The 13,359-nt window shown below is 43.8% G+C and overlaps 1 protein-coding gene across 6 annotated transcripts in view; it reads right to left on the reverse strand.

Moving 5' to 3' along the window:
- Positions 1–11,796, reverse strand: part of PLA1A (phospholipase A1 member A) — a 32,839-nt gene extending 21,043 nt beyond the window's left edge. For 5 of the 6 annotated variants that reach the window (XR_004678259.1, XR_004678260.1, XM_035000089.1 and 2 more), the window contains exons 1-5: positions 11,628–11,794; positions 5,096–5,297; positions 3,412–3,589; positions 2,798–2,906; positions 1,693–1,794 (exon numbers count right to left, since the gene is read on the reverse strand). Coding sequence is in view for 4 of the 6 variants with exons in the window: in XM_035000089.1 (XP_034855980.1) it covers positions 1,693–1,794; positions 2,798–2,906; positions 3,412–3,589; positions 5,096–5,297; positions 11,628–11,700 (664 nt within the window). In the remaining 2 variants the exon portion in view is untranslated. Of the gene's footprint in view, positions 1–1,692; positions 1,795–2,797; positions 2,907–3,411; positions 3,590–5,095; positions 5,298–11,627 lie in introns of all 6 variants that reach the window. The other variant, XM_035000090.1, reaches the window with a different exon arrangement.
- Positions 11,797–13,359: the final 1,563 nt, after the last annotated feature.

Consider the following 13,359-nt stretch of genomic DNA (forward strand, 5'->3'; position numbering starts at 1 on the left):
CCTAATGCCTCCCTGTTCTCACCAACTACAGAATAAAATGTAAACTCCTCACTATGGCCAGCCTGGTCCCCCTCCTTCTTCTCCTGCCTCACTCCCTGCCCTCTAACCATGTGGTTTTCTTTGCTGTCCCCACCCATGTCCAGGCTTTGCTTCTGACTGCTCTTTCCACCTCGAATGTTCTCCCAGATCTACTCAGGGCTGGTTCATTCTCACCTGCAAATACTCACCTTGGACAGACTTTCCTCAGTAACCCTACCTGAAGTGGCTCCCTCACCCAAATCACCCTCTGCCCCACCTCCTCAGTCATGGTACTCACAGTGTGTAATTATGTCTGCTTATCTGTCTGTAAGCTCTACAACTTACAGCAGGGACTTTGCCTGTGGTTTTTTTTTCTGCTATATCCCCAATACCAGCACCATGCCTGTCCCATGTGAGTACCTAATATTTATTGAAGGAAGTAATGAATGAATGCCTGCTCAATTGGTCTATATTTCTACATGGGTGGGGACCTTCTTCAATGCCTTGTGCCTTGCACTATTCTCAATGCTGACTATGTAGCTCAATAAAAATTGGTTAGACAAAATGGAATGCTTTTTTTTTTCCCCTCTCATCACATTAGGAGGAGGCTCCAACTTTGAAGGGGACTGAGAGGCCTCGCTCTGGTAACTGGGGACCTAATAAGTCTAAATTTAGCAAATTTAGAGACAGAAGGGGTTAACCTTCATAATTAACATGGTTAACCCAACAGCTAGGCAGAGGCTTGTGGGCTTTGCTTTCCTATCTGTGAGATGATGAAGGAAAGAGGGTTAAATAATATGCCTGCATGGGTTTTTTCCAGAATTATGAATCTGTGAGTGTTGGGTGCTAAAAGAAGTCTTCTGGGGGTGTCTGGGTGGCTCAGTCATTAAGCGTCTGCCTTCGGCTCAGGTCATGATCCCAGGGTCCTGGGATCGAGCCCCACATCGGGCTCCCTGCTCCGCAGGAAACCTGCTTCTCCCTCTCCCACTCCTCCGCTTGTATTCTCTCTCTCTCTCTGTCAAATAAATAAATAAAATCTTTAAAAATAAATAAATAAATAAAAGAAGGCTTCTGACCCAAAGGAATGAGACCTGGACACCTCTTACTTGAATGGCACATTCTTCTGGTGAGGGATAGGCATTATTTCTTCCTGTAACTGCCATGCTGAGCACAAGGCCTGGCTACCTCCTAGGCATTTCATAAAGGGTAGAAATGAGGAAGAATGCCCAGCCCCCTTTCCCAGCTGGTCAGAATAGCTTTTTTGGTCATAATGGATTCAGGGTTGGGGGTCTTTCTTGTGCCTGTCACTGTTGGAGGGGAGGATTCTCATTCTTCACTGGCCTGAAGGGCTGGGCTCCTCTCTAGGAAGGAGGGAAGTCCTGCAGGCCTGAGTATCTGCCCCAGAGGGGCCTGTGCCACGGGGCCAGGCACATTCACCCTGAAAAAACAGCATGACTTTCCCCTGTGCCCGCCAGGCAGCAATGCCTTCCCCCACACAGCCTCATCACAAGGTTTAGTATTAATCAGAGATCAACATGACACTGGTAAACTCACTGCAACAGAAGCTCAGAAGGGAGGGAACCTGCCCAGAGCCACACAAATAGATACCGGCTACCTAGCCCCTGCCGGGCTCATTCCCCTACCCTAGGAGGGTCACCCACCCCCCATACTCACTGTCAGCATCTGTGTGGATGGCCTCCACGAAGCGGGCATCTCCAGGGTCCAGGCGCTCCTCCAGGCTGGCTTTGGTGTACTCCGGTCCAGCAGGGTCCAGGCCTGCTGGGACAGACTGATGTCAGAGGCCCCTTTCCTCTCAGCTGCAGCAACCCTCATGGACCATACACCTCTCGGGGCAGCCCTTCCCGGTCAGTTCCTAGAGTCCTCCAGCAAGCATCCAAGGGCAAGAGGACCAGCCCAGGACCACTGTACCCAGGAAACCCCATGTTGTTGTCTCCAACTCTCAATGACCCAGCTTCTCTGGCTCTGAAATGAGCTTGATAACATCAACCATCTGGCAAGGGCTATAATATTAATCCTCATGTACTCAACACAACAGCTATAATTTTTTGAGCAGTTACTGTCTGCCAGTCCTTGTGCTGCTAGTCCTCATAACAACACAGTGAAGTAAAAATTACTATCCTCGTGTCTTAGTTTGGATGCCCTTTTCTCTCTTTCCCAAAAAGCAGACCCTGAGACAAAGATTTAAAGCACAAGGAGCTGATTTGGGAGTAGATCAGAGAAAGTATAGTGAGGGATTAGAAAAATGAGTCAGAGTTTGGAAAAATGAATGTATTATCACTTTGGGCAACTGGGTCTCATCTTACTGGCACCCTTCTGAGAGGCTCTGTAGAACATGACTCAGAATTGTCCTACCAAAGGGCCGGAAAGTGGGGGTATTTACCACACAACTCTAGTCCCTTATTGACTGAGGGTAGCTTCTAAAGCATAAAGTCCCTAGTGCTTTTGCAAGTATTTAGCATAATTGTCTAAGGGTGATTTCCACAGTGGGCCAAGGCAATATGAGCTATTACAACTCACGTTACAGAGGTAGTAATTGAGGCTCAGAAGAAACACGTGGCTTCTTACACTGACATTAGAGATCACACAATAACAACACAATACCGTTTCATGCAAAAGGGCCACAATAAATAAATTTTAGTGGAAATAGATCATTCAATCATAAGAACAAAGATCCCCTCTGCTTGCCTCAACAGAGGCATTTCCAGGGCATTCTCTCTCTATCTCTAAACTCGGGAGGATGGGCAGAGAATACTGTTACCTGTGATCCGTCCTAATTGGCCTTTGTAGAAATGTCCCACCATGCCCCCAACGTGGGCCCCCAGGCTAACACCAATGATGTGGATTGAAGACTCCGGTACACCCAGCACCTACAATGGGGCATTTACAGGGAATTACACATGGGTCACAGCAGCCTCTGGCCTCACAGGGTCACACTTTTCCCTGAAGCTTCAGAATCAGAGGACCCTGGGCATGACATCCCCCCACACACCTTCTTTGGGAGAAAAAGGCAGAATTTTCATCCCATTCATTACTTTCCCTCTTCCTAGACACCCCACCTTGACGATTGCCTCACTTTCTCTTTGGTGCCCAAAGTGTGTGAGTAATGACCATAGCCACTTCCTCTTGAGGGATTCCATATCTAACGTCAGCGGCACATTCTACAGAGGAGAAGCAGAGGCTCTGAGTGGGGCAACAACTTGCCCAAAGTCAACACTGTAAGTGGTAAAGTGGAGATTAGAAGGGAAAACCCACAAGCTACTGGGTGGCTCTGCTTCTGCCCTAAAGCTCCTCCTCATGTGTTGACTCTTTCTTTTTGTCCCCTCTCTCCTTCATAAGCAGCCAAAACTCACCCCCAAGCCTTTCAGCACCTACCAGAAGTTTTCTGAGGAAACGGGAGATCTCAAGTCCCAGCTTAACCACATTTTCCACGGCTGAGAAGTAGACACCTGTAGAACCATAAACCCAGTCCACAGCAATCACATTAGCATTTGCTGCCCGAAGAAGAGTGCCAATGAATTTATCAATCCAGGAAGGCTTTGTACCTAAAGCCCTAGACAGAGGGCCAAGAAAGGATAGGAAAATTATCTGCCAAGCCAATACCCATTGTCATGGAAATGACAATGATACTCTCTATTAACAGAATAAACCCAGGGGGGGAAAAGGTCAAAACAAATAAGGGGGGGGGTATATGGGCAATACATTTTACACCACTTTGAGCCTAGGGAGAGCATAATCCCAAAGTCACCAGGGCTTCAGCCTGCATATATGGAGCCTTTGTGTAAATTATAGAAAGGCCTTTTGTTCCAAGTAGATGCAGCCTCATGCCAGGGCCCAGAACTCAGGTTGGATTTCAGCCCCACCAGGTCTCAGTCAGGTACCTTGGTGCAGTGCATACTACACAAACCATATATCCTGACACTGCTTGTGTTACTCATGGGGGAGAAAAGATAGCTTTGTACCTTAGAGTTATGATTTGCAATCTTAATTCTCATTCTATAATATAAGCACTCTCCTTGAGGGATATTTTTATTTACTTGTTCATTCGGTCATCCTTTCATTAATTCAATGAGCGAGGAAGTATGGTAGGTGCTTCTCTCCAGCTCTGTTGGCTATCTCTGGGTTGGGGGTACACGCTCAGCCTTGGAGAGTGGCTGAATATAAAAGAGGAGAGGCTTTGGCACAAGAGTGAGGAAGAATGCCTATGGAGGGATGTGGCTGGGTCCCTGCAGTCCAGTGATCTGAGAAGCAGAGAGAACCCAGAGACCATGAAATAGTGATCCTTTGTGCAATGGCTTTGTGTCCACCTCTTTCTTGGATGCCCCCATCTCTAGTTGCTCGATACTGCTACTATTTCACTGCATTCTCTTCTTCTTTCCTCCCACCAACCTTCCTCTCTTTCTGGCCTTGCCAATGGGCTCTGGAGAGATGTTGGAAGGATGGATGGTGGTTGAATTAAGACTCAGTGTTACAACAATATTTGGACTGTAGGGCATCAAAGAAACTGAAGAGAAGTGTCTAGCACCTGAGGAAGGTTAACCTCAGGAGATGATGGAAGTAGCACCTGTGAGTGGAAGTTTCTTAAATCATGAAACCAGGGAAGAAATGAAGAAGAGGAAATAAACCTCCGGATAAAAACACCATGCTGTTACCCTGATTGCACAAAGCCTATGACCTCATTGGCTGAGATGAATCATATAACCCATGCTTCAGGGAGAAAGGGATCACTGAGACCATCTGTACAACTTCCCTTTTATTCAGATGTGGAAACCAAGGCTCCATGTGCTGGGGTGACTTGTTCAGGATCATACATATTTACTGTGTGAGAGTGTGTCGACAAGACTGAGCAGAGGAGTAATGTACATGACCAACAGGAATGAGCGACACAATGTGTGTTCATGTTGATATGAGACACCTTCAAAGGCAGCAGTAGGTGAAAGATGAAACATGAGACTGTCAGTAAATCCATTTCTCCTCTTGCTCCCCACTAACTTCCTATGGCATTATGGTCACTCTCTAGTTCCTAGCTGAGATATTTCTATTGGCTGATTACTCCCACCTGAATCCATGGATGAGTAGTTTGGTTCCTAGAGTGGCATTGAACCCAGAGTTTTGGAGGTCACTACTTTCCTGCACTAGCTGCCCACAGCTGGGATCCAAAGGGGTGAAGAGGAGAAACTGGACTTTGAGATTGGTGCCTCGGAGAAGATTAGCGTTCTGGAAGTTAGTGCACTTTGTCTGTGGGGTAGGAGGTGCATCCCCTGGAGGAAAAAAGCAAAAAGAAAAACAAGAATGATCCAAGGTGAGGTCATCTGTTCTTAGAAGGAAGAAAAGTATTCTTGAGAGGAAGAAAGAAACAGGGGCTTACAAGCATTTATTATAAATCAGCTAGTGCAATATTCAGACTAATTTATTAAAGACATCACTTCTATAACCAAAATCTGTGAATAGTTTTCATATCTAAAGATACAATGCCAGAAAAGGATATGACTATTACTCAACCAGAAAAGATTAAAGGCCATGCATGGTGAAGTGGATATTGTTATGAAATAAATTGAGTTGCCCCTATCAATCCATAGGTTGAAGTCCTAATGCCTGGGACCTCAGAATGTGACTGCATGTGGAGATAGAGATTATTATATTAAAATGAAGCCAATAGGGTAGGCCCTAATCCAGTATGACTGGTGTCCTTGAAGGGGAAATTTAGACACAGACACAGAGGAAAGACAACATGAAGACACATGGAGTAGATGGCCAACTGCAAGCCAAAAATTAAATCAAATAATGTCATGCCTCTATGCAAAAAAAGCCTCTAAGGCATTTCCCTCAGAATGAAATCTGAAGTTCTAACAATGGATTGAAGCCCTGAATGGTCTAAACCACGGGCTCCAGGAGCACTCTGCCTGTCCAACTATTGCTTCATCTGTTCTGGCCACATGTCCTCCCAGGTCTTTCTCACTCTACACAGTCCTAGACCCCCAGAGGGTGTTTGCACTGGTCATCCCTTCTGCCTGGAGTGTCTTTCCACAGACATCAACATGGCTACCCCCCTCTTCTCCTTCAAGTCTTTGCTTGTCAAAGGTAACTAACTTGTTTGAATTGTTACCTTCCTGTGCCCCTCACCCAAGTTCTCTCAATCTTCCTCATCCTGATCTATTTCCTTTTATAGAAATCATACCCTTCTAATCTCCTATGGAATTCACAAGTTTATCATTAAGTGTATTGTTTATTGATTTCCCTACATTAGGATATTCTTTCAAGAAAGCAGGAATTTTTATCCATTTTGTTCACTCTCCTGCCTAGAATAGTGTCTGCCACAGACAATAAACATGAAAAGCTAGTTCTTTGAAAAGAATAATAAACTAGATGTACTTTTGATAAGACAGAGTAAGAAAAAAAGAGGGAAGTCACAGGTAAACAATATAGAGAATAAAAAGGGGATATAAATAGAGTAGATTTTTAAAACCATAAAAGAACATGTTTATACCCACCCAAAAGTTCAAAATACAGATATCTTCCTAGAAAATGGACAACAATTTCCTGGAGAAGTATAGCTTACTGAAACTTAGTCAAGAAAGAAAAAACAGAAAGTCAAATGTAAAACTGTAGCATTAGGGAATTGAAACAGTAGTTTTCAGTCTCTTCATCAAAAAACTCTACTGGGCCCAACAGTTTTACAGAAAAATTCTACCAATCCTTCAATTCTTATCACTGTTCTGGTGAATAGAAAAGGGGAGAGAGAATCTAAATTCATTCTATGAAAATAACCAAAATATCAAAACTGGGCAAGGACAGAAGGAGAAAGGAAGATGAAAGCCAATTTCACTATTAAACAGAGACATAAAAACCCTGAATTAATTATCAGCAAATCTAAGCCCATCAAGGATAACAAAAACTAAACACACATCATGGCCAGGGTTTAATCCAAGGAATGAAAAGATGGCTTAACATTAGAAGATGTATTAATGTAATTCATATATGAAAAATTAAAGAAAAAGAAAGATATATGCTCATCTCAATAGATGTAGAAGAAAAAAAGCACAATAAAATTTAATACCCAACACTTTTAACCTAAGAAAAAGTGTTTACCAAGAATCTATAGCAATGACTATAGTTATGGGTGAAACATTAGAAGCATTCCATTTAGAACTGGAAACAAATGAGAATTCTGCTATCAGTGCTTCTATGAAATATTGTCCTGGAAGGTCTAGTCCTAGCCAGGGAAACAAGACAATAAAATGGGATCAAAGTTACAAATTTTGAAAAGGAGGAGAGATAATCACCAATATTTGCAGATGATAGAAGAAAAGTTTTGATCACTTGGGAATATGGAAGGTGGCACAGTTGAATCATGCTCAGATATCCCCTCTCCCCAACTGCCACTCCAACCAAAGACTAATCGTAGATGAATATCAAAAGAGAAGAGAGAAAGACATGGCCAATCTCAAATATAAAGATTATATCTCTGTAAACAAGAACAGAATTGCAGGATGGTGCTGGGTTCCTCGTCTGGGAGAAGGCAGCTCTGTGAGGTGAGTGGGGTCCTAGAGTGCTCCAAGTCAGGTGTGGAAGATCAGCACCAGGCCCACCTGTGGTAGTGGGGGGAGGGGCTCCCCAACTTAGGAAAGGAAGCTAAAAACAAAAGCAATACAACCAAAAAAATAGCTATAGTCCTTTTACTTGGGGCTATAGCTTTATTTAGGGAGACAGGATGGAAAAACAAGGCCTCACTAATAAGAGCTGAGACAACCCGCCCCCAACTGGAGGAGAGAGTCTAAAGATGAGAAGGTGTGGGAGGCAGCTGGGTGGCTCTAGTCAGTTAAGTGTCTGACTTCAGCTCAGGAAATAATCGTCCTGTGTCCTCCAATCAAGCTCTGTGCTCAGCGGGGAGTCTGCTTGTCCCTCTCCCTCTGCCCATCCCCCGCCCCTGCTCTCCTGCTCTCTCTTTCAAATGAATGAATAAAATCTTCAAAAAAAAAAAAAAAAAGATAAGAAGGGGAGGAGGTGATGGGAGGGAATGGGGGGGAGGCCAAACACAAGCATCTCATTGAACATTGAAATGAGACTGATCTATTGTGTTAGAAGTCAAGATAATAGTTATCTTTGGGGTGGCAGTGATTAAGAAGGGATACACGGAAGGCGTTTTAAGAACCTGGTAATGTTTTATTTCTTGATCCGGATGATGGTTACAGAGGTGAATTCACTCTGAAAATTCATTAATCTGTATACTAATAATCTGTGCACTTGTCTGTATATATGCTGTACTTTAATAATGAATTTACTTTAAAAAATTCTGCAAACAAAATGCCTAAATATATACAGAAATCAAATGTTTACAAAGATAGTCAAAAGCCAATAAATGAATCATGAATTCATTCCAGGTAAAATAAGGTTTTAAAAGCCTTTGACACTGACTTTAAAATAAGTATGCTGAGAATCTACAAGGATAAAAATAAAGACAGAGAATAAGAAATCATGATATAAAAAGAGGCATAGATGATAAGATATATAGGAAAAAACTAGTTCAAAAATTGGAAATGAAAAAGATAACCATTGAAATAAAAAAGGAATCAATACTATAATTTTTAGTACAGAAGTAAAAAACTTTTTAAAATTTATTTATTTTAGAGAGCGAGAAAGAGAGAGAGCACAAGCAGGGGGAGGGACAGAGGGAGAGGGAGAGGAAGAATCTCAAGCAGACTCCATGCCCAGCACAGAGCCTGATGCGGGGCTCAATCTCATGACCCTGAGATCTTAACCTGAGCAAATATCAAGAGTAGGATGTTTAACCAACTGAGCCACCCAGGCGCCCCAGAAGTAAAAAAAACTTTTAATATGAAAGTATAGTTAAAAAGTATAGACAATAGATGGAGAGGTTCCAATTTTTATCTAGTAGCTATTCTATAAAGGAAGAAAATAGGAGAAGCAGCAATATTTTGAAAAGATAATTGTTAAGAATTTTCCATAACCGAAAAAATATATGAGTTCTCCAATCAAAAATTACACTCAGGGTAATGAGCGAGATAAAAAATAAACAGGGGCACCAGTGTGGCTCAGTCAATTAAGCATCCAACTTAATTTCAGCTCAGGTCATGATCTCAGGGTTGTGGGATTAAGCCCCAAGTGGAGCCCCATGTGGAGCCCTGCGTCAGGCTCTGCACTCAGCAGGGAGTCTGCTTCAGGATTCTCTCTCTCCCTCTGCCCTGCCCTTCTCAAATAAATAAATAAACCTTTATCAATCAATCAATCAATCAATCAATCTAAAGGTATAGTATAACACCAGAACATCACAGATAAAAAGATATTTTTAAAAATTCCCAAATGCATTGGAAAACTTTGAAGAAATGGATAATTTTCTAGAAAAATATAATTTAGTGAAACTTACTCAAGAAGGAATTATAAGCGCAAATAAAACTACTAGCATCCAAACATTAAATTGGTAATCAAGAGTCTCCTCTGGCCCTAAAGTACACTAGAGCTAGATGGTTTTATCTGAGAACTCCACTGCTTTAAAGTACAAGTAATCTTTATCTTATATAAACTGTTCATAGAATAAAAACTTATTTCATGAGGTTATAATAATCCTAGAATCAACAGGACATGGGTAATACAAGAAAATGATAGATAATTTTTTATGGACATACATGCAAAATAATATATATAAGTATATACAAAAATAAAAATAAATTTTGGCAAAATAAAACAGCATTGCATTAAAAAACACACCATGATTAAAGGGTTTGTTTCTGGTGATCTTAGTCTGATTGGGCTAGCCCATGGGGCTTAGAAGAAAATATGAAAAATTGTCTTTATAGTAAGAGTGCTTAAACAAGACACCAGAAGCACAAATCATAATAAGAACTAAGAATTAAGACAACAATGTAATGACTATTTTTTCTATCAAGTTGACAATATGAAAAACGTTGATACTACAAACTATCGGCAGACAGGCAGGGAAACAGCCATGCTCACATACTAATAAATTGCTACAACTTCTTTGCAGGGCAGTATTTCCCACATCTATCAAAATCCATAAGACAGGGACGCCTGGGTGGCTCAGTCGTTAAGCGTCTGCCTTCAGCTCAGGCCATGATCCCAGGGTCCTGGGATCGAGCCCCGCATCGGGCTCCCTGCTCGGCGGGAAGCCTGCTTCTCCCTCTCCCACTCCCCCTGCTTGTGTTCCCTCTCTCTCTGTGTCTCTCTCTGTCAAACAAATAAAATCTTCAAAAAAAAAAAATCCATAAGACAGAAATCCTTTCAGATCTAGTATATCATGTATAAACGGCCATTTAGAGTAACAAGATAGCTCTGTGTGTTCATATGGCAGAATTTCACACGAACACACAAATTTTATATACATATAAGGAGGCCATTCTATACACACACACAAATAAGTGCTTGAGAGAAAGCACACATGAAGCTAGCAGCACCTTTTAAAAGCCATCCACTAATGCAGGGGGTGAATGCACTCATGCACTCTGAACTTTGGAGCAGGAAGGGGTGCTGAGAGAGGCATGAGGTGTTGCAAGAGAGGGAAGAATTGCAGCAGGCCTCCTGGAAGATGGGAAGAGCATACATCAACAAAAAGGTATGAGCAGCTCCAGACACAAGGACTGACACATTCTAAAGCTGGGGACCGACAATTAAATGTCTTGTGAACACGACTGAATAGGGACCTGCTATGGGGAATAGGGTTGGGGGCGGGGAGCAGTTTTCCAAGGGGAAGGACCAGTGCTCAGAAGAGAGGGATCTTCACCAGCCAGAGAACCTCCAGGCCACGGGAGTGTTTAGGAGTGTTTAGATTTGCTACATTAAGACAGCAGGCGTGGTGGGTGGGGTTTTTACCTGGGGAAAGGTAGAATGCAAGTAGCACCTGCGGGAGTTTTTTCTAAAGGTCATCCTGTCATCTGCAGTTAGCAGGGGCTTGCTAGCATAGTCCCACCAAGAAGGACGACAAACCTAAATTTGAGTTGAGTCAGTGGATTAGCAAGGACATCTACCATTCACAATGCCAAAATCTCTGTTAGTCTGGAAAAGTAAAAAAAAAAATTTTTTTTTAAGATTTATTTATTTATTTGACAGAGAGAGGGGGAGAGAGCACAAGCAGAGGGAGCTGGAGAGGGAGAAGCAGGCTCCCCAGTGAGCGGGGAGCCCGATGAGGGGGCTCGATTCCAGGACCCTGAGATTATGACCTGAGCCGAAGGCAGACGCTTAACGACTGAGCCCCCAGGCGCCCCATGGAAAATGGTACACTGGATATTTACAGGGGGAATGTAAATCATATTTTGGAATTAATCAAGTCTTATTTTTTTAGAGTCATCCTGGCTTGTGCCAGGTGAAGAGGATTAATGCAGCTTTTAGAGAAAAGAGTACAAGAACTAGGGGGCTTGAGAGAGTGTCCTGGTCACCATCAGTCCCTTTATGATTGTAGGGTTTTTTTCATCCCTCTTCTAAATTCATCTCAAGAGAGGGCTTTTAGGGGACCTTCCAAAGGTTAACACTGCATAAATAGATGGCTTAAGAACTAGAACCTCCCAAATTAGCCAAGCTAATTTGGAAATTCCACCCAATTAGCCGAGTCCCCAAATTACCTGCACTTCCAATGCTGAGCCACAAAAGGAGTCCCCATGAGCAGAACTGTATCTTCCTGAGACCTGGGGGCATCGCTGAGCTGCAAGTCTCAGAGCTGGGGTGAAGCTGACTCCTACAAGCCAGCCTCTCAAAGTTTTGGACACCAAATACCCGCTTGGGTGGCACTAATCATTAACTGGCCTCTTGACCTGTAGAAGAAAAATGAACTCTCCCTATCTGTTAACCTCCAAAGTTAGTTGGTTTCTTCTTCTCAATGAAAATAAATACACTTTTCTTTTCTTTTTTTAAAGCAAGGGATGTTGAAACACATTGTCCTTCCTCTCTGAGCCAAACATCAACAGGAAGTGATTTCCTGCACCTCTCCCACTTCCCATTGCAAAATGTTAGTAAAAGCCAAGGCAGGAGTCTTTCATCTCGAGGTGATGACAAAATCCTCATTGTCCTGGAATCATCTGTGGACATGTTTGTCTCTCTAGGAAGACTCTGAGCAGCTTGAGGGCAAAGACTTTCTCCTTTCATTCTCCTTTCAGTTTTTGTTTTTGTTTTCTTGAGTGAGAAAGAACATGAGCTGGGGGGGGGGGGCGGTGGTTAGAGGCAGAGGAAGAAGCAGACCCCCCACTGATGGGGAGCCAGGCAACAACTGGGACCATCATTGATTAGGGAGCCTGATGCAGGGTCAGCCCCAGGACCCCGGGACCATGACCTGAGCCGAAGGCAGACGCCCAAGCCATGGAGCCACCCAGGCGTCCTCCTTTCAGTTTTGAACCCCCATGGCCTAGAACAGAACTGAACCGATGTGTCTAGTGTACATTTAACAGAAAGAGTAGAAGAATTCGAAGTTTGCCTCTGAGAGTACTATCCTGTCATAGACTCTTGGAGCTAGAAGTAAAGCCCAGCCTCTAAAAAGAGACGTTCACCTTCTTGAATTCGTGAAAACAGAAACTGAACGGTAGAGAACAAAAGTGACCTATAGAAACCCTGTTGCTAGAAGTGGCTGAGCTGGCCTGGAACCAGGGCGTTTCCAGTGTGCCACATGGCCTCTCCACCCGAAGGAGTGGCAGAAACCACAGAGAGCTTAGTCTGGGCAGGTCAGGGGCAAGGGGAAGGCAAGGTACTTGCCCAGCACCCCTGAAACTGTAGCACGCTGCTAGGGGGCAGGGAACCTGCCAGCAGGGCAATACTAAACGTTTCGGATGATAGCTCCGGGAGGTGGGTACAGCTTTAGGGCCTAGAGAGGTTAAGTAACTTGCACCAGGCCATGTAACATTGGAACAAGCTAACCCCAGTGTCCATACCAGGCAGGAACAGCCCCCAAAGAGGCACTGGTGGCATGTCAGCATGGCTGTGCCAGACCTGGCCAGGCTGAGGATAAATGGTTTGGGAAGGGCCAGCCCTGGCTTTCCCTCGTGCACGTGATCCCACTGCTCAAGCGCAGCTGCCACCAGGAAGGCGAGGGGCAATAAACAGGGCACGACCAAAGGCTGTTCTGCTGTCACAGACCACGCCAGGGGTGGTAGTCCAGGTCCTCAGGGAAGAGATGCCAAGATGGGACTAGATGTGAAAGAGATTTACTGGTGATAACATCTGCAAAGAATGAGGGGTGCTAAAGAAGTTAGAGACAGCCCTTAGACAGAGATGCAGGTCAGACACCTGTGAAGGAGAGCGGGCAGGAAAGAGGAAGACATTGAAAAGTCTTGGACTTCCTCACGGTTCCTGGAATGTTCTGGCAAG

Source organism: Mirounga leonina, unplaced genomic scaffold (genome assembly GCF_011800145.1).
Source record: "Mirounga leonina isolate KUSES-001 unplaced genomic scaffold, KU_Mleo_1.0 Mir_115, whole genome shotgun sequence".
Classification (NCBI taxonomy): Eukaryota; Metazoa; Chordata; class Mammalia; order Carnivora; family Phocidae; genus Mirounga; species Mirounga leonina.